The following is a 19,978-nucleotide window of genomic DNA, read 5'->3' as shown; positions in this document are numbered from 1 at the left end:
TAGCTCATCGTCTTCCTTTTAGTAATCAGCTAGCTAGCTACGGCGGAGGACTCCAAGTTTTACGGTGCCAGTCATCTAACGTTAGCATATCTTATCGACAATTGTAGCTAATATATTGAGTTTGTAACAGTTTCGGGGACATTGCACGTTAACTGCTCTGCACTGAAGGATAGTTTTGCTGTTGATCACCAGGGTGAGTGAGGGTCGTTAGACGTAAAAACGTTAGGTTAGGTTAGCGTTAACCTAGCTAGCTAACATTGTATTAGTGGCTAGCTAGCTAGTTATGTTAATCAGACAACCATTCTAGTTAGATAGTTAGAAAGATGCGTTAATTTAGAGAACATGTCTTAAGGGAATAACTGTCTGTTTATGGTATATTAATTTCGTCGAGATGCAAAGTTTGTCGTGTAGCTAGCTAGATTGTTGTTATGCACTTAATGTTAGCTAGGTTAGCTTGCTAACTAGTTGGCGGAGTACACATTGCGACTCCCTGATGCTAAATAGCTAGGTTAGCCAATTAATTTTATTATTCATTCGTATTTTTTCGAATGTATTCTGTACCGAGCTCAGAACAACTCAGCATTAACCCTGTAACCTAGGTAATAAAAAGTATTTGGCGGCCAGCTACCAAACGTTACATGCATCTTAAACTGTTTAATCCGCTTTGCACGTTTTATTTTTAGGATATAGGGAAGGCGTGGTGATCTTATGTCGGCACCTGAATCTCAGGTATACTGTAACGAAAGGGCAATGCAGTCTTTCTCCTGCCAGCTGCAGTGCGGTATACGATGAAAAAAATATTTAACTTCACCAAAAAAAAGAAAAGCTCCCCCAGTGCGTCTGATACAGGGAGTGTACTTTCTGTGGGCTATGACCTAAAGGAGAAAGATTTAGGAAAAGTGCACAAGGCTGCATTCGCTGGCGATGTGGCAAAACTGAAACAACTTACGAAAAAGAATGATTTAAACCAGCTTGATAAAGAGAACAGGTAAGATATATGTATCTTACAATTCAAACTGTTAAATCATAGTTTACTAGCTACCTAGATTCAATAAATGCCACATTCTGCTCAAAATGGACAACTATTTTGCTGTTATTATTTGTTGCTTAAAGGGTCTTGGCTGCCGTAATCTTCAATTAGTGTTTAATGTTTCTGATACTTAAAGATGATAATGATGATTGTATAAAACAGAAAATCTACATGTCTTTCTCAATCACTGTATTTTCAGAACTCCACTACATATAGCCTGTGTTCAAGGGCATACAGAGGTAGTTCAGTTCCTGGTGGAGAACAAAGTTAAACTCAACCTATGCGACAATCAAAATCGCTCCGCCTTAATGAAGGTATAATCTGATGGGTCTCTGTCTCCTGTTTTTTGTTTCTTTTTATTTGGCTATGGTGTTTAATAAGTACAAAGTGCAATTGCTATATAACCAGAATATCATAAAGAATCAGGAAAAAACAAATTTTATATTTAAATAACTAGTTTCAAAAGCTTCCTACCAGATACAGTTTTTTGTTTTTCTACAAGGCTTCACAATGTGATTTAATCTGCAAGTGACGGGTGACAAAGATGCATACCACTGGATCCTTTTATTGTCTTTGCCATTTTGTGTCTCTCTCCCTGAAAATGTCTGTTTATCCATGGGCCTCGGCAGGCGGTTCAATGCCAGCAGGATCGCTGTGTGTCTGTCATCTTGGACCATGAGGCTGATCCAAACTTGGTGGACATCAATGGCAACACAGCGCTGCACTTGGCTGCCCGCATCCCCTCCCTGTCTGTGGCTCTGCAGCTCCTGGAGCACGAGGCTAACATTAATGCCCAGAACAAGGTGACTTCTTAGCGGGGGGGTCGCACTAGGTGTCCTGAATACTTACAGCTTTTGATCCCTCCCAGCAGGTGTCTAGTACACGGTAAGGGATAGGTTTCCGTTAGTAGATCTTTGTGAAGGATTATAATGGCAGCAAGAAATTATACCCTCACTAGGCAACGGCTGACTGAGCTTTGCTTCCAGTCAGAAAACTACCCATTTTCTTCTGAAAATAGTAATTAAAAAAAACAAAAAAAGATTAGATAAATATATGACAGAAAAATGCATTATATTGGCAATGAAAAGTAAGCAAAAATGAACTTGAATCCATGAGTAAAGGGATATGTTCACTGGATTCACAGGAAGGCAACACTCCTTTGATTCTGTCAGTGGAGGAAAATCATGCAGAAATGGCAGAACGTTTACTCAAGGAGGGTGCAGATGTTAATATTAAGAACCAGGAACGACGGTAAGGATGATTGTCCTATGTGTAGAATATTGTACACATTGTTGGAGCTGACAACTCAGATGTATTTCAGTTTGTGCAGATCAGAATAAATATTCCATGACATCCAAATAAATGTTTATCAAAACAACAACGCAGCTGTGTAATGTGTTGAATGTCATATATTTAGATGATTTGTTGATTTTTGGCTAGCAAATGTATTCAAGTAGAGAGGAATCAGTAGTATTATGTAATACAACAAACAGTTTGGAAGCGATGCCTGTTTTTCCATCCTGTTCTAGCTCTCAGCAGGGTTTCATGTATTCTAATCAACTATTTGCATAATGCTACAACATATCTGTTATAAACATTCACACTCGTTATTTGTTGATGTATGAAAACATTTGTTGGTATTTGCTTAAATCTGAAAATGAATAATTTTTAGCCATTTTATTATGGGCCATAAGAATGATGAACTGTTGCTATAAATTAGTTTAGAACAACATTGCATGGTTAGTGTGTATATTCAGATCTTTTGCTCATCTCTCATTTCTTTCATCAACTGTTTTTTAAAATCTTTTGCATTGAAGGTCTGCTCTGATGATAGCTGCTTGCAATGGACAAATCAGTATGGTGCGACTGCTCTTGCAGTACGATGCTGACATAACTGTGAAAGATGATAAAGGATGGTCATCTGATGACTACGCGGTTATGAATGGGCACCATGCGTAAGCATTCGTTTATTTGTGAGGATTTCAAATATACGGTGCTACTCTGTCTCTCATCCAGTGCAAAATGAAAGTGTAAAGGTGACATTTCTTATTATTCCCACCTTCAGTTGTTCACACCTGATCATTGAGCATGGGACAAAGAGGAAGTCCTTTCAGTCAGCCTCCCATCTTACAGTGTTGGGCAGCCCTGAGGCTGGCCTCTCTCTCAGAGGTCCAGCTCCAGACAAAGATGGTGGGTCCCAGACACCTGAACTTAATAAGACACTTACTGTTGCCGTTTCCTTTAATTTGTCACTCACATATAACATATAATGTACAATCTTCAGCGTTTTCATTATTGACCATATCAATGAACCTACCAAAATCTTACATACAAGAAAGCACATTTTCACCTCAGCTGTCATCTGTATAACGTTCTGTGGGAAGCCTACTTATTTTCCTCCCGTTCATATTGCTTGTATTTTTATGCCAATGGATAGCTGCAGGACGAAGCTTCAGAGAAGCAGGGAAAGGTACTGGAAGTGTTATCAAAAGTGCTACAAAGCAGATACAACATTCTTTGCCTTTTTTTTTTTTTTTTGCATCATTTTGACAAGCCTTATTTTCCTGCAGTCTTATAAATGGAACATGCTTATTGAGCTATTGATAAGCATCACCTGAAATTGTCAAATGGTTCATATAATATGAGACAACTCTTAACTTCTAATACCATCACAAATTAATTTTTGTGTTCCAGTTACAGAGGACAATTCCCGTGCAGACTCCATTAGTAGGTAAGAAAATAGCACAAGATGCCTTAAAGCTGTGCTTGTGTGCGTGTGAGAGAGAGATTACTGGGTTAATGACCTTTACTTTTTAGGGCATCAAAAAGTGGCCCTGCAGATTCCTGGCCTTCTACAGATGAAGATGATGAGCTGGATTTAAGTCCAAAGGTTTACCTGTGTGTGTGTGTGTGTGTGTGTGTGTGTGTGTGTGTGTTTGTGTGTGTCTGTGTCTGTGCACATTTTCATATTTGTATATGACTGTACGTTGTGCATTTACCTGGGAATAAGGATCACAGTTGCATTCTGAAGTTATTAAATCGTTGTACTCTGTTGAGTCAGGTCAGTTTCACTGTATGTCCCCATTGTGATCACCATGTTTCTGACCAATGGGCAAGTGTTAGTCAGATATTTTGCACACACACACCCAAAAAAAAAATAAAAAAAAAAAATAAATAAATATATATATATATATATATATATATATATATATATATATATATATATATATATATATACACACACACACACACACACTAATATTCACATTTCATAAATATAAAGTGTGATGCAATTGATCTCATTTGAAGAGGTAAACATAGTATATTTTATAGATGTATTTGAATGCAGTAATCAAATCATGCAGTTAAGTTCAAATTAGTTAAAAGTCTTTACTGTGGACTCTAACTACTTGGAGGTAGTTAATAGTTAATTCATAAAAGGTAGGACGTATAGTTGATGAAATGGACTCACTGAGACTGCTATGACTTGCATAGAGTACAGAGAATTCTATAAGAAGTTCTATGCACAACTGGTCACAGAATATGTGCATTATAGTATATATTAATGCATGTACCTAGTCTGACAGCCAGTTATATTCACCTGTAAAGTGTAAAATCCTGATGTTAATGCATTAACACCACTGTAAGACAATGCTTGTTCTGTTTGTGCAGAAAGCTCAAAAAGTAAATTTAAAGAAACTCATGAGTGCCTCCAAAAAGGAAAGAAAAGATGGTAAGTATTAAATCTGGTGATCAGTGCTGGTTTCTATAGATTATGGCTGTGCTTTAATTTGAACCCCCTACCCTGTAGTTGGTGTGGATCGGGATCCAGACAAATCCTGGAGTGGAACAGAATCTGAGCCAAATAGTGAGGGCAGTGCTGTAGACCACCCGGCATTCACCACAGCTCTCCATGCCAGCAGTACCTCTACTCAGCATCCTGCAACTTCCATACCTAACTCCTTTTCCAACCTTCCCCAGAAGACCACGCCCCTCATCAGTTCCCAGAAGGTAACATGGTAGTAGTTGTCAGTGTGGCCTTATCCTAACTGTTTGGTTTTTCTGTATGTATGTATGTTCCCTATCCATTCCGCCATGTTAACTTTGGAGCAGGTGATGAGGCAGAACACTGAGCTGCCCTGTATCAGCAAGGCACAGATGACATTAAAAACCCAGTGAAAGAATCGGGAGTACAGTGACGTTGATGAAGATGAATATCATGATGGTGAAGATGAAACTCACAGTGGTGATGATGAAGATGGGGAGGAGAATGATGATGACAGTGACAAAGAAGATGAAGAAAATGGGGAAAAAACAAGACAAGACAGCAAATGTCGCAATAGCACAAGAATGATAAAGGGATTGTGGTTCCTCAGATGGCAAAAATCTCAGCTGTGGATGGCAGTGAAGAGAGCTCTGTTCAGCTGGAGTCTGATTTGAATACTAAGTGTAAAGTACATTCTGAGCAATCAACTCTGTCGAAAGATGAAAGTGTTCCGACTAACAATGAAACCATTTTAATAGAAGAAAAGGTCTTTAAGGACAACACTCTTGAAGAAAAGAATGAGTCAGAGTACATTGAACCAAATAATGGTTACAGAGATGAAAGTCGTTGAATTTAAAGTAGATGGTAATCTGGTTCTTAAGTCTTTGAATATAGATGACTGTCTTGTGTCAGCAATCAGGATTGACTCAAGGATCTCTCATGAGGAGGAAAATAATTTTTTTCCAGAGTATAACATAAGCTCCACGGCATTTAGAACAGGTCTGCAAAGTGTAGCTAGTGTACAAAAAAACCCAGCAAATCTAAAAGTGTTCTTGAAGATGATGCTGAAGAGGAATGGGATAATGATAAGGATAAAGAACTCTTAAGAGTTCCGAAAAATTTTGGTTTTGGTGACCAGTTTGTTGAGGCAAATATTCTGATACTGCAAGAAACGGATCTTGCGTCCCTGTAAAGTGACAGTGGTGACACAGAATTTAAACAGTCTGGTGGAATGGGTGATGAGTGGCATAATGATAATGAACAGGAAGAAATGGATGAAACAGTGAAGCCTTCAAAATTACTTCTAACATTGCAGAGACAACAAGAAGAACCTAGAAGCTCTGAAGTCTCTTGGGGAACTGTCTTAGATAAAGAAGAAGTTGAAGTCGAAGGTGAAGCATCAAATGTGCAGTTAATCTTAAAGGAGGTTCCAGAAATAAAGACAGGAATCCATCATTGGAGTCTTGGCGGGAACTGTCCTCTAAACATGTTAATGTCAAAAACTGTTCCATGGTACAGGCAAGTACGAGAGCTCAGGAATGGACAGAAGAGCATCCGGAAGATAGTGAGAATGTGCCAGTATCCTTGATAGTTGGGGATGATGAATTAGACCCTGCAAAGGGCATTCATTTGAATGGCAGACCAAATTATTTCCTGGTAGAAGATAATGATGAAATACTTGAAAGGGGTAGGATCCAAAGTGAAGATCAACAAAATACCAGTAAAGTCACCACCCACAAGAACACATATGGGAAAATAGATGATTCCTTGGCTGAAGGCAGAATGTCAGATTCAATTGACAGTAAGTTAAATACAATTCGCTTTGTCACTCTAAATATTTTAGGTGTTTTCAAAAGTGAAACATTCTGCTACACCAAATCCAATACATTTAGCAAAAGCAGACCCCCTGGCATGTCCAGCAAGCCCACACCTCTCATATACCCCAACCCTAGCTACATATGCAAAATGACCAACGACAGTGAGGCTCCAAAACACTTGCGCTGCTACTATAAGTCCAAGCCAATCTCCAGCAAGAGGTTTTACAGTTCTGGAAAACTTGGTCTCTATAAAATCATTCTAACCATGTATGCAGCATGATTTTTACTCATATAGGGAAGATCCTAAATATATGGCTTTCAAGTCAATCAGGTGACAGTGACCAAGATTCACAGATGATAGTTATTGATAGATTTATTACCATTAAATATACTATTTGTAAACCACACTGATATTGGGTGTGTCGAGGAAATTAAGGGACATCTGTCATGTCATGACGATATCCTCTAGACAATCCTTGATGATGTTGATGTGACCTCTTGCTCTGATGAATATGTTGAAGAGGAAGGTGAAGAGTTTTAAGGTGCAGAAGCATCAGCATGAGTCTGCCTTACATCATACTATTTCAGAGCAAGGAATGTTATAGGTACCAGGAAAGCTTTACATCGTTGTATATTGTGGAATGGTAGGTGTTAACCATTATGTCGTATAACCTTTATAGCCTCTGGGCAGTTAGAGCAAAATGCATAGAAAAGTACTAGACATCAAAAAAAAAAAAAAAAAAAAGGAAAACCTGGCCTGTTCTTTTCTTCTGTGTCCTGTATAGTAATTTCTAAAATGCTTTAGCTCATCTAATTTGATAGTCTTTTTGCAAATTAATAAGATTTATTGCACTGCTTTGACATGAAATATAATGTAAAAGTAATTCTATTTAAACAAATATTTGTTCTCAAAACAGGAAAAAGTATCTTCAGAAGATGAGGAGAATGAGGTCAAAGATGAATATGATGAAACAGAAGGTGAAAGCTCAGAAGGTTCTGACCTCGACGAAGAGGTTGAGCATCATCAGAAAACTGAAACCTCTCAGGATAAGCCAAGGGGTAAATTGCTAAAGATTTTAGGAACATTAAACAAAGCTGGTGTAAGATGTTTTCTTTTCATCAATTTTAATAATTTCTTAGATTTTATGTCAGAGTTGGGTATTGAAAAGGACAGTGAAGAGGATTCCCCTTGGGACTCAGAGGTTAGTATTAATGGCACGTATCAACACGACTGCTTATACAGTTAAGTGCATAAAAATCAGGAATGCAGTATAGTTATCCCATTGATCATAGCAATTTTGTTCTGAAAGGATTTGGTCTTTTGCTCCTGTTTAAAGATCACTCACACCCAGACTCTTCTCTCTCAGTCTGGCTCAGATAGCCCCAAGAAAAAGCAGCAAAGTGAGTCAAAATCCCCTACCAAGTCACATAAAGCCATTTCCAGTGTTTGTGAGGAGAGCAATGAAGGTGAGTAGGCTACTGGTACTTGTCTTTTATTCCATGCGTATTACATTTTGAATGCTTATTAAGAATCGAAAAACATTAAAGCTTTGCCTCAGCAAGCCACCTTGCAACCATTTCAGAAACTTTAAAGCATTTAAAACATTTTTGATGCAGTTCATTGCTTCTGCTTTTTATCAGCAGACATCATCCAAACAGTTCATTGTGGATATTGGCACATTGACATTTATATTTATAATATTTATAATTACACTTTGTAGTTATAACACTTATAACATGCTTAATTTAGCAGCATGGTAATTTCATAGTTTTCATTTTTGCTGATTTGGCATCGTCACAAATAGTTGACAGGGTAATGTTGTCTTTATATGTAGCCACTTTTAATTGGATAATTGGATTCCTTTTTAGACCTGCTATATATACCATCTTTCTTAAGAGGATCAAAGCACAATAGTGTATTCAGGACTGTTGGCTGGCCTGGAGGCCATAAGGCAGTGGGTATGCCAATTAAATTGCTGCACGATCTACTGTTTTGTTCCAGGGCTAAATATAACCCATAACCCCTTACGTTTGCCTCATTATATTACATTACATTTGCATGTCAGTTACAGGTTCCAGTTTGTAATTGTTTATTTTGTCTCTGCGTATGTGTTGTGGTCAAGTGTATATGTTGAACCCACTAGTTTGTGTGGCTTGCATTACATAGACTTTATTTGTAGTAAATACCTAGTAATGGTTCTTCCTGAAGTAGCAGATAACAGTTAGTTTAAAAATAAAATGATGTGGCCTGTTATAGGTACTTTACGAACTGAGGTTGAAGTTGATTGTTTACAACCAAGAATCTAAACAGAATCTCACTAATACTTCTCACTAATAGTGATGCTACCAATTCAGTAGATTTTAATTTGAATAATTTCCCCTAATGGTCCCCCTTGCACAAGATAATTTTCACCAAAGCTCACATGCATTGAGGAAATCTCCATTTTGCATGTGCATGCCTGCCAACTGGCTGCGTTAGAGGCATGTGCATTGGTTGTCCTTGTGGATGTGTTTATGGTAAACCTGCACTATTTCTTTTCTTTTAATGTGCGTCAAGCTTTCCATTTCCTCTTCCCATGCAGTTTTAAGGACCAGTCACGAGAAGGAAGATGACAGCAAAGCAGAGAAACCAGAAAAGCAGGTAAACTTCAAGTAAACCTCTAGGCCTTTTCCATGATGTTTATTGTGAAGTCTTTATTTAGTTGATTTAAATGTAAGATTTTTTTCCAGCATAAACCTATGCTTAGGGGGCAATCATCAGTGCTAAGTAAAATGATGCATTCTGAAGATGCTGAAAAGAAGACAGGTAATAACACCTAATAAACAATGCTTTCTTAAGGTGGTCTTAAAGTGGTCTTAAGGTGGTCTTAAAACATGCCTAACTGTCTCTTTTTAATGTTGCTTCTTTTGTTCAAGACTTAATGGAGGAGTTTGGTTTAGGTGATGTTGATGATCTTGAAGGTAATTTTGGACCATTACATTACTACGTATTTATGAAATTAACAACCTAAATGGATAGTGAAAATCATAATTAAACATTGATTAAAACGGTTTTATGCATGTGTTAAGGAAAATCTCCAAAGGTCCAGCAGGTCAAATACCCTCCACTCTAATTCATTCTGCCCTGGCCCAGGATGGCTGTAGTACTAGGAACACATTCTAACCCTAGCCCTGATCTTAGGTGGTGTGATATCTGTAGAATAAGTGTACTACTACAGATTAAAGCTTTCATTCTCAACTCAGATGCCTCAGACTGGGACACAGCTAGTACCACCAGTAGGGCCAGTAAGGCCCTGCCTGTCTACAAGCCTGAGGAGGAGTTAGCAGATGAAGGCCCCTTAGTTTTGCCTGTCGTACAAGAGCAGAATCTGGATGCATCCAGCACAGAGGATCAGAGCACTGACAGCCCAAAACGAACGGAACTTTTGCCTAGAGTAACTCTTCCACTGCCAAGTCCACGCACCCTCACACCTCGCATCAGCACACAGCTCCAGCCACAGCTTCAACCACACACCAGCAGGAACTTAGATCGGCCAGGCAGAGAGGAAGGTGAGAGCCTTTTGGCTGATTGGAACTTGTGAAGCACATATAAGTTGGGTATGAATAGATATTATGATGAGATATCAACCTAAAGTAAAGTATTGATTTGTTCAGAGTCAGACTGGGATATGGACAACACCTCCAGTCCATTAAAGACAACTACTCAACTGCCACACCATGTTAAAACCATAGCATGTATGTAGATGGGTAGTCATTACTTTATGGTTAGGCTCACTTTTTTCAAAACAATTATTACACTTTGTTCACATACATTCATCTCCTGATTACCCAGTGACACCAGCAGATGATGGAGCAAGTGACTCCAGCTTTGAAGCCAATGAGCACCCAGACAAGGTGGGAGCAATTCAGTGTCTTCCACAAGCCAATATTTTCCATTCATGGTCAACCCTCAACTGTAACCTGTCATTGCTGTGTTTTTATATTTCACACAGTATCGTTTTAACAAATCCATTATTTAGGTTATTGCCATTTATTTTATGCAGGGGTGTTTTGAAGGTGGTGGTGGTGGTGGTGGTGTTTTTGTTGTTAATGGCCAACCTTTTATCACCTAATGTATGTGTAGCTTTGAAACTATTGGCAAAATTATTGTTATCATTTTCCTCTAAAAGTATATTTTGTTCCACATTAATTTACAATACATTGTTCTCATTGTTGTTTTTTAGTGTTAATTGTATTTTTGTCTACTCATGCAATCAAAGGAGAGAGAGGCATTACATGCATCTCAGTTATATGTAAGTAGTCCATATGGCCTACATCTCTCCGAGTCCCAGCCCTCAGATGCTGAGGAGAAGCAAAAGGATATGGCACATTTCAGCTATGAGAAAATCTGGGTGGAGAGTGAGAAAAAGGAGGCCAAATCCCAGTACAAGAACGTGGCTGCTGAGCTTAAAGAAAGGTTTGGAGAGATAGAGCAGAAGAAACATAGTGAATCTGAGAGCAAAGAGGCAAAAAAAGCTGAAGAAGAGAATGTAAAGAAAGAGATGGAGAGAGGCAATGAATGTCCTGAGGTTGCATCAGAGGAAGACTCCAGTGCGGATGAAGACGACTCCATTGAGGATAAAGGAGAGCCGATAATGCGGCCTACTATTTGGGCAAGGAATGCTGGGATGCTTTATATCCCTGAACAGAGGGAGTCTGGGTTAGAGGAGTCCCACACTGAGGAGCCTGGAAGGGCACCCATCCACACCTCTACTGTGGAGGGCAGTCAGGTAGATCTTACCCGTGATAGCCTTACTAAAGACCATGATGTCCAGCATTCTTCTCAAGAGCCTCTCAACGGGACTACTCAAAGAACAGAAAATTGTACCCAAAGGTCTAGCCATGCAGTAAAACCTACTTATGAAAGTGAAGACAAGGAGATATCCATCTTAGCTGACGTGTGTGATCTAGGAGCTCAGTTTATAATAAACCAAGAATGTTCTACGACAGCTGGGAGAAGCCCATTGCTTTTTGTTGGTGGATTAGGGGTGTCTCCCCCAAAGTCAGAAGTGCTCTTTCCCAACACAGATGAAGAGGCTAAAGAACGTCTGCAGGGGTTCATTGCTGAGGTAGGGAAGTGAAGAGCCACATGCTTGGAACAGTAGAAGGAAAACAACTTTTTGAAACTTTATAGTTATGTTGTTGTAATTTTCTCTTTCCCCATTTTTCATTCATTCACTAATATTGTAGCAATGTGTGAGTGGGTTTTTTGTTTGTCCCCTTTGTACTGTTACGTTTTTTTATGTACTATATTCCTAACCAGTATTAGATCTTAGGGACCTGCTAACTTAAATGTTTTCAATCATGCCTTTTCATGTGACTATCCATTTGCAAAAGCTGTTACTCCATTACTCTTTTTTCTTGTATTTACTATGGCTGATAAGGTACATCTAGAGAAAGTATACTTGATCATTTTGTTCATTTGGAGTAATACTGACAGAAGTTATAATTTGGAACTAATTGTGTTAGTACATTTCAATTCATTGTTCCAACTTGCTCTGTCACCATCAACTGTCAACTTGTATGAATACCTGCGGGTCAGAATTAACAAAATATCAAACGAGGTTGTCAGTCATTGAGTCTGTGTCCTCACAGCACACGCAGAAAAAAACCTTGAGCAATAGTGCTGGTTTTGAACTACCAAAGGCTGTGCATAGAAGCTGTAAAATACAATTCAATGGATGTGGTCTTTTGCAAGACTGTCCCAGTGAAGAATATTAACCAATGAGTTCTGCAGCCTACATTTTAATAGTTTACTGGGGCCTGTCTCATTCATCATCTGAGTTAAGCTTGTTAAGCCATTAAAAATTAACAGGTGATTTTTGCCCTGGTGTCAGGTTATCAAATGGTACACCTTAGAATGTTTTTTGGCCTCTCCTCACACTTCAGCTGTTGTGTGTCACTCATCATTTCCTCCAGCCCGAAGATCACCTGTCATCTTTCTGAGTAGTAGATATTTCATGTCTACGTGTGCTTCTTATCTGCTTGTGTGCATTCGTACTGCCTGGTTTGCTGTGGGGTTGAAATAGATTGAAATATTTCTCACTATTAAGCCTTCTTTTTAATATTTAAAAAGAAGGCTGTCATTGTTTTCATTGTGTCTTATAATTGTGTGGGTTTTGTGCAATTTTAGAAGTAATTGTGAATGAGCTTATCTTAGAAATCTGTTTAATCAAGTGTACTCAGTGAAATGTCTCAAGACACTTTCCTATGTTGAATTACTAGTTGTGTTCTCTGAACATATTTTTATTGCTTTTAGGATGTTGTGGCAAAGACTGATGTCATGAAAGGGGAACATAAAACCACTGCTTTATGGGACACTGGTGGATCCAGTAAACAAACTGAAGTTCAGCAAGGAAAAGGGAAGAAAGCAGACACCAGCCCTGGCAAGGCGAACCCTCAACAAGACAGTGGATCTCATCAGAGAGATGGAGGGTTTGAGAGGAGTGATAGTCTTTCACCAAGATGGCACACAAAAAGTCAAAAGAGGTAAGATTCATTGGAGTTAACAGTTGTAGCATTTTGTTTGTTTGTTTGTTTGTTTTTTAATAATGTCCTTAAGAATCCTATCTTTACCCATCCATTCATTTTTGCCTGTATTCTATACTGTCAGACACCATTTGAATATGACAGGTTCTTGTCAGTATTATAGTTCAGTTTAAACAGCTAAATTATATATATAATGTATAATGAATGCCAGACTACATGTATGTCAATAGAACAGATCTACGAATTAAGCCATGCTGCTGTTGCAAACTTGACACTCAGTCTATACCTGAATTTGGGCATTTATGACCTTGACTTTTTTGAAGTCTGTTGCCTTAGAAAAGGGCACAGACAACTGAGAAGTACATATTAATTGAAAAACAAGTCAGGAAAAACAGTTTATTATCTATATTAAGATTTTTTAATGTATTAAGACAAAAAAAAGCTGAATACTGACTGATGAAAGTAATAGGACTGATGAAAATGTTGTCACTGATTGCGGTTTTGATTAACTAAAAAATTGTGACAATATCAACCGATATAATTTTATATGGTCAGAAATTAGTTAAATAGATTTAGTTGTGCTTTTTGTGACTGATATGCTTGTCAAATTTCAGTTCTAAATATGAGTTTATTTATTTCTTAAACTTACATTTCTTAAACTTAATTATACAGCAGAAAAACTCGGTCTTGGCTAAGTATAAAACAAGCTGCATAAAAAGAACCCAATATCTTTATAACTTAAGTAAAACATGATGCTATCTTGTGGAGTTCATGTGATGGTCAGTCTTGTTTTAGTTCCTCATAGCAGCTCACATTGTTTGATAGGTGTTCAAAATAGCATCACATTTCACATTTCATGAGTTTACTATAGAACATTTAAATAAACAGAATCTGTGGTTTTTGGTGAGATCTTTGAAGATTCCTTAAAATCTGCTGAACCTCGATATCGGTGGATTTTTTCAGGTCAAGCACTTACGTGTACATGTAATGTTTATGCGGTCTGTGATGTGATGTTTTTTCTTGTTGCTATTAGGTTGGCTATTGGGTCATTCATTACGGATTACCCTAAAAACAACCTTACTGATGTTACAATATTACTGGTATACATTAATTACCAGTCATCCTAAAACCAAGAATGCAGGTCATTTCTCTTGGATTCTTGTAGTTTCATGTTTTGTCTGCTCCTCTGGATTTGACATGAATGTTAGAATATTAGAATAAAAAAGCTTTTCCTAGTTAGAATTATGGTACATTTGTTTTTGTCTGTCCCACCCAAACCAAAGTCTCTTTAATGGCTGAGTGGCTAATGAGCAAGCTAGATGGCTCACATTTAAAGAATTGTATAGGCTTTACCATTTCTAATTTTAATTAATTTACTACTGCATCGTTTAAATTCTACATTTCTCACCATTTCATTTTGGTTGTGTCCCTGAAAACAATTCTGATATACATTTTTATTATGTTCCTGATACCAGTCTCAATACAAAGAGGAAGTTTTCAGTCATGGCACAATTCATAAGAAAATCTGCAGTTCTCACTTTATGAGAGGTGTTTACGTGACTGTACTACCCAGGTCTTAATCACTCTGAGCCTGAAATGTCCACATAGTCCTGTCCTATTATGTTTTTTTCTAGCCTTTTACTCTATCTTATGGTTAAACAAAATTTTTTTAAATCATGTCTTTGGTTAAACATTATTTCCATTTAATCTACAGTTGACAAGCCCTATAAGTTAATGTGAGACACCAACCACTGTTACGTGAGCATATCTCTGAATGAAGGCTGGTGTTGGCCGGCTGCTGAAAAAACACGAGTCCCTCGAGATAAACGATGAGGTCTGTGATCCACCAGCACTAACAGGACAACAGAAGAAGATGATGTGAGTCAGAGGAGCCTTCGACATGTCCCTGCCCTACAACAGGCTAGACCTCCCTGCCCAGTGAAGCACCAAAATGGAGACCCCCTGTCTGTGTTTGACGATAGTACTTTAAGTGAGGTGTCAGAGGATGAAGGAAGGTACATATGCAGTATGGGAATCTCTTTCTTACTGTTGATGTATTTCTCAATACATGACTTTGGATTTCTTGGCTACTTTAGTATATACTCAAGTGTCACATATTTAAGCTATTTTGGATGCCACGTATATGTGGTATAGACAAAGGAACAGATACTGCATTGTACCAGCAGAGCCCTTCCAGATAGTTCCAACCAGGTTCTCCCTGAATACCAGGTTTATCTGTGAAGGACACATATATGTGAGCTTGAATAATTAAAAAACAATATTGTCTTGTTTTCTATGATGCTGGCTAGGTCTCCATCCTCCAGACATAGGAAGGAGAAGGTAAGCCCACGATGAACAATACAAACTATTTTTAATCCCTATTCAGTCCAAGAAATGCAATGCACATAATCATGCATCATTTTTTGAAATGTAAAAATGAGTGATACTTTCTTTGATCTCCTGAGCAGAGTGGCGGTGAGTTGGATGTGGCAGATAACTTTGAGGACCTCACCCAGTCTTCAGACACAGCTACTGAGGAGCTGGACTCGGCTATGTCGGGCTTCCGCCATGCCGCACTGCTCATCAAACAGCTGGACACCAGCTCTATAGGTGAGCCTAGCTCTGCAACCATTGCTACACACTCTTGGCCAAGTTTAATGATCTCCCTGTCTCTTTGTAAACTTTCTCTAAAACCTTTTATCAAAAGTAATACAAGTAATACTTTTTACATTTAGGGAGTCAGTATGTTGCCATTAAGACCGTTCAGTGATTTGAGCAATCAACAAACTCGGATTCAGTCCAACAGATTATGTCAGCAGACCATGAGAACCCAGTGAAGTAGCAGAACCTGGTGCTATGGGCAGCTGTGGCATTAACCACTGATCTCCTCTACCACCGGTGTGTGCAGACTCAGTGAGCATGGTGAAGCTGCAGAACATGTTCCACGAGTACGAGCGCACCATCCAGAGGGAGCGCGGCAGACACAGTCGCCTGAGCGACAAGGTCTCTCAGCTGGAGCAGGAGCGCAGTGAGCTAAGGCTTCTGCTGGACGAGACCAGAAAGAGCAAGTCCAGCCTGGAGCACCTCCGTTTAGAGCTGGAGACAGATCTCAACAACTTCAAGTGAGCTGATTTATTTATTTTTTGCTCCACCTCAAATAAAATGCCTGAAATTTACCTCACCTTTCCTAGGTTGCAACAAGCTGGCCAGTGATGGGATAAGTACCAAAGAGACAATATGAGAATGTAAAAAAAATTACTTTTTGTACTATGCATACCATGTATTATGCTTATGTAGTTCCCTGTGAAATTGTCTTTCATCTTTAAGCACTTTTAGTACTGATTTACCTATTTAGATTAAAGACAAATCAAAAAACAGACAAGCTTATTTCTTCCCTTTTTCTTCCCCCCTGCAGGTTTCTGCTAAAGCAGGAGCAGGAGAAACACCAGAGTGCATCCATGCTGTACGATAAGACCCGTGAGCAGCTGAGGAGGAAAGAGGAGCAGTGCCGAGCTGAAGCCGAGGAGAGGCAGAAGGTGGAGCTCGGCATGAGGAGCCTGGAGCTGGAGATGAGAGCTTTATTGAACAACCTGAAACAGGTAATGCTCTAGGAGAAGGACAGAGCGCCTCATGTTTTCTGAAGCTAAATTTGGTGTTGATGTGAACTTATTTGAAATCCTGAAATTGTGGATTCTGGAAAAACACTAGTGGGGTATAGTTTACGTGTAATGAGCTTTTTGTCAGCTAAATGTCTGTGTTTACCATTTGCTATAGAAAAAGATCTGCAGTGTTCTTTGAAAACAAATGATATTTCTGTTTTTTGATAAACCAAAAACAAACAACATTATTAATGTTAAAAAGGCTAGAATTATTTGGGGTGCTGTAGAATATGTGAGCCGTCCTGCTTTGTGTGGTGAACTTGTGCCGTATGCTGCTCAGCTGGAGGAGGACAGGCGTGAAGCCCAGAGACTGCTGGCCCATGAGCGCACTGGCCGAGCCTTGCAGGAGGAGCTGCTGAACAGCCACCTGCGCAGGCAGCAGGACATAGAGGAGCAGAACCTCCGCAGCCTCAACAAGAGCAATGAGGTAACGCTCACAGCAGTCATCCTTACTGTTCTGAGTCATCATACAACCAAATATTTAGGTCTTTATTGAGTTTTAGTTCAAGAAGAAAAGAAGTTGATGCTACTGTCTGTACTAGAATACAGCGGAGAATTCTGTTAAAAATGAAGAGCAGTGCTCAGATTTGATTTATAATTTGAGAAGTGTTTTTTTTTGTGCATTCACAGACACGCTGTTATGTTCAGAGCCAGTCGTTATAGTGTGTTGACAGACATTGATTGTGCTAAGCAGCTTCTCGGCTCTCGACTGAGGTCCCACACTGTGTTGTCCAGGTGATGTCCCAACTGACCGAGGCCTCTGATCGTGAGAGGGAGCTGCAGCACCAGCTTCGCACCCTGCAGGAGGAGCTGAGTTCCGCACGGGCCGAGCTGGAGTGCTCCCGTTCCCAATGGCAGCAGGACGAGGCCAGGCTGGCAGAGGACAAGGAGGCCCTGCGCGAGAGGCTGGAGGACGCCCGGCGGGACCTGAAGCTCAACGAGGAGGCCCTGGCCCAGACTGTCTTCCAGTACAACGGGCAGCTGAGTGCACTGAAGGCCGAGTGCTCAGTGGTGAGCGCCAAGCTTGAGCACGAGAGGCAGACACGGCAGCAGCTGGAGGCGGAGGCAGAGGCTGGCAGGGCACGGCTGCAGGCAGCGTTGCAGGAGACCGAGAGGTGTCAGGTGAGCGCACACTCTGTGTTTGTTCTTCAAATCACACATTCATCACATTCTGTGTAAGTTTCGAATAGACCACTGATTTACCCACGTTAGCCTTCCCCACATCTCCCTCTGTCAGGCGGCGCGAGCTGATGCAGAGCGTACCCTGCAGCGCGAGCGCGATGAACACCAGCGCGCCCAGCAGAAATGGGCAGCGGACGCCAGCACGCACCGCGACTCCATACACTCCCTGGAGCAGAAGCTGAGCAGGGCAGAGGCGCACGCCAATGGCCTGGAGAACGAAGGGCACCATGCGGCGCTGGCCGCCGCCGAGAAGGGCGCACTGCTAGAGGCGGTGGCGCGGGAACGTGACCAGGCCCACACCCGCCTCAAGGAGGTTGAGGCCGAGCTGCAGAGCGAGCGGGACCGGGCCAGCCGCGCCGGCGCCCGCCAGGAGGCCATGCAGGAGAGGCTGGCCCAGGCACAGAGCGAGGGCGCCCTACTCCGCCAGCAGCTGGAGGAGGCCCACAGCAGGGGAATGGCCAAGGAACAGGCGGCCTCGGATGCACAAGAGCGGTTCACTGAGGTGCTGAACCAGCTGCGGGCTGACGGGGAGGAGAGGGTGCAGCTGGTAGAGGAGAGGAGCAAGGAGCTAGCAGCCAAGAATGCCGAGCTCCGAGAGCAGAACTACAGGCTGGAGCAGGAGAAAGCTGAGAGAGAGGTGTGGGGGGGAGGGGGGTGCTTCTGATAGTGTCTTTTTAATTTCTAAAAGTAAATTTGAGCATGATAAATCTTTTTTTTTTTTTTTTTTCCTCCTTCCCATACTTGTTAGCTCAGAATCTTTTTTCTTCCCCAAAAGCTTATTCACAGACATTCATTAGCCAGTCTGAGCTGGAGAATGGTTGTAATGTAGTGATATGTCAATGGCAGAGCTCTCTGAGGCAGCTACAGCAGGAGCTGGCAGATTCTCTGAAGAAACTGTCTATGTGTGAGGCGTCTTTGGAGGTGAACACTCGCTACCGCAGTGACTTGGAGGAGGAGAAAGCACGTACTCAGAAGGATATGGACCGCTTAAAGGGAAAGGTATCCATCCACAAAAAGTCTTCCAAAAGACTAAACCCTTTATTTGCTGGATGGTGCTGTGGGTTGTAGCACAGCCCTTTAGTGGGCTAGTTCACTCAAGCTGAAGTTTAAGTACTAAGTGAAGTGATTTAAAAAGCTGAGGGTATAGATGGCTAGTGAGTGCAGTGAGCGCTCCTGTTGTTCCAACTCCAGCTGCAGGAGAGTGAGGAGCTGTACATCCAGGCGGAGAGGCGCGTGAACAATCTGAAGGGCAGTCTGGATGACAAGGAACGAGATGTTATCAACATTGGTCAGAAACTGCAAGAGGCACTAGCAGGGACAGCAAACACAGACCAGACCATCAAACAGCTGGAGGAGGCTATGCAGAGGTATAACCATGCACTTGTTGATGTATAATTTGATTGATATGCATATATGTACAGTTTTTAAAAAAATACTTTTTAGGTGTTGCTTGTGTACTCTGTGATACAAGTTTCAGGGCTTTTTTTAGCATGTGTTTGATGTTTAAGGTCAGGGTCTCTAAAAGATGACTGATATGCCTAGGAGCAGAGCATAATGTTATCATTTCCTGATTGCAGATTGGAGATAGAGAATGCAAGACTAGAGGCTGCAGCTAAGCAGCAGACCAGCCGCATTGAAGTGCTCCAGAAAGAAGCCCAGGAGGCAACTGTGGTGAGAGCCAGTCAGCGCATAAGAAAACTGTTGAAATCTCTGTCTCTCAGATTCTTTAACAACCATCTTAGTAAGTTTTCCTCAGAGGGAAAAATTGTAGCTCATAAAATCTAATTAAGATTGTGATGTGGAAAATGGAAAGTGATGTAGAGCTCTTTTGACAGTTCTGATTGTATAAAGTGTTCTCTTCACAGCCATCAGACTCATCACCAGGAGGGCGGGTTGGTATCTATAAGTGACTGTGATGCTAGCTCCCTCTTTCCTGATTGATTAGGAAATTTACTGGATGTAATAACTTATTTTAATTGCATTCATTTTTTTTTTC

General features: G+C 40.5%; 1 protein-coding gene across 31 annotated transcripts in view; it reads left to right on the top strand.

Moving 5' to 3' along the window:
* The first annotated feature begins 37 nt into the window (after nucleotides 1–37).
* Nucleotides 38–19,978, top strand: part of ankrd26 (ankyrin repeat domain 26) — a 27,513-nt gene continuing 7,572 nt past the window's right edge. For 3 of the 31 annotated variants that reach the window (XR_014123130.1, XM_081712127.1, XM_081712122.1), the window contains exons 1-36: nucleotides 40–193; nucleotides 684–988; nucleotides 1,230–1,344; nucleotides 1,660–1,833; nucleotides 2,175–2,281; nucleotides 2,848–2,985; nucleotides 3,096–3,220; nucleotides 3,468–3,500; nucleotides 3,725–3,761; nucleotides 3,848–3,920; nucleotides 4,703–4,763; nucleotides 4,842–5,041; nucleotides 7,531–7,672; nucleotides 7,754–7,815; nucleotides 7,951–8,080; nucleotides 8,483–8,572; nucleotides 9,196–9,254; nucleotides 9,332–9,419; nucleotides 9,530–9,574; nucleotides 9,857–10,162; nucleotides 10,268–10,348; nucleotides 10,446–10,507; nucleotides 10,873–11,721; nucleotides 12,912–13,141; nucleotides 14,992–15,156; nucleotides 15,451–15,481; nucleotides 15,610–15,751; nucleotides 16,050–16,263; nucleotides 16,557–16,740; nucleotides 17,081–17,227; nucleotides 17,536–17,922; nucleotides 18,038–18,619; nucleotides 18,829–18,981; nucleotides 19,174–19,349; nucleotides 19,560–19,653; nucleotides 19,848–19,874. Coding sequence is in view for 30 of the 31 variants with exons in the window: in XM_081712127.1 (XP_081568253.1) it covers nucleotides 789–988; nucleotides 1,230–1,344; nucleotides 1,660–1,833; nucleotides 2,175–2,281; nucleotides 2,848–2,985; nucleotides 3,096–3,220; nucleotides 3,468–3,500; nucleotides 3,725–3,761; nucleotides 3,848–3,920; nucleotides 4,703–4,763; nucleotides 4,842–5,041; nucleotides 7,531–7,672; nucleotides 7,754–7,815; nucleotides 7,951–8,080; nucleotides 8,483–8,572; nucleotides 9,196–9,254; nucleotides 9,332–9,419; nucleotides 9,530–9,574; nucleotides 9,857–10,162; nucleotides 10,268–10,348; nucleotides 10,446–10,507; nucleotides 10,873–11,721; nucleotides 12,912–13,141; nucleotides 14,992–15,156; nucleotides 15,451–15,481; nucleotides 15,610–15,751; nucleotides 16,050–16,263; nucleotides 16,557–16,740; nucleotides 17,081–17,227; nucleotides 17,536–17,922; nucleotides 18,038–18,619; nucleotides 18,829–18,981; nucleotides 19,174–19,349; nucleotides 19,560–19,653; nucleotides 19,848–19,874 (5,709 nt within the window). In the remaining variant the exon portion in view is untranslated. Of the gene's footprint in view, nucleotides 989–1,229; nucleotides 1,345–1,659; nucleotides 1,834–2,174; nucleotides 2,282–2,847; nucleotides 2,986–3,095; nucleotides 3,221–3,467; nucleotides 3,501–3,724; nucleotides 3,762–3,847; nucleotides 3,929–4,702; nucleotides 4,764–4,841; nucleotides 5,042–5,225; nucleotides 6,598–7,530; nucleotides 7,673–7,753; nucleotides 7,816–7,950; nucleotides 8,081–8,482; nucleotides 8,573–9,195; nucleotides 9,255–9,331; nucleotides 9,420–9,529; nucleotides 9,575–9,856; nucleotides 10,163–10,267; nucleotides 10,349–10,445; nucleotides 10,508–10,872; nucleotides 11,722–12,911; nucleotides 13,142–14,991; nucleotides 15,157–15,450; nucleotides 15,482–15,609; nucleotides 15,752–16,049; nucleotides 16,264–16,556; nucleotides 16,741–17,080; nucleotides 17,228–17,535; nucleotides 17,923–18,037; nucleotides 18,620–18,828; nucleotides 18,982–19,173; nucleotides 19,350–19,559; nucleotides 19,654–19,847; nucleotides 19,875–19,978 lie in introns of those variants that run through there. The other 28 variants (XM_081712129.1, XM_081712124.1, XM_081712151.1 and 25 more) reach the window with 27 other exon arrangements.

Source organism: Electrophorus electricus, chromosome 4 (assembly GCF_041902795.1).
Source record: "Electrophorus electricus isolate QZ-2024a chromosome 4, ASM4190279v1, whole genome shotgun sequence".
NCBI lineage: Eukaryota > Metazoa > Chordata > Actinopteri > Gymnotiformes > Gymnotidae > Electrophorus > Electrophorus electricus.
This window is presented reverse-complemented; position numbering and strand designations above follow the sequence as displayed.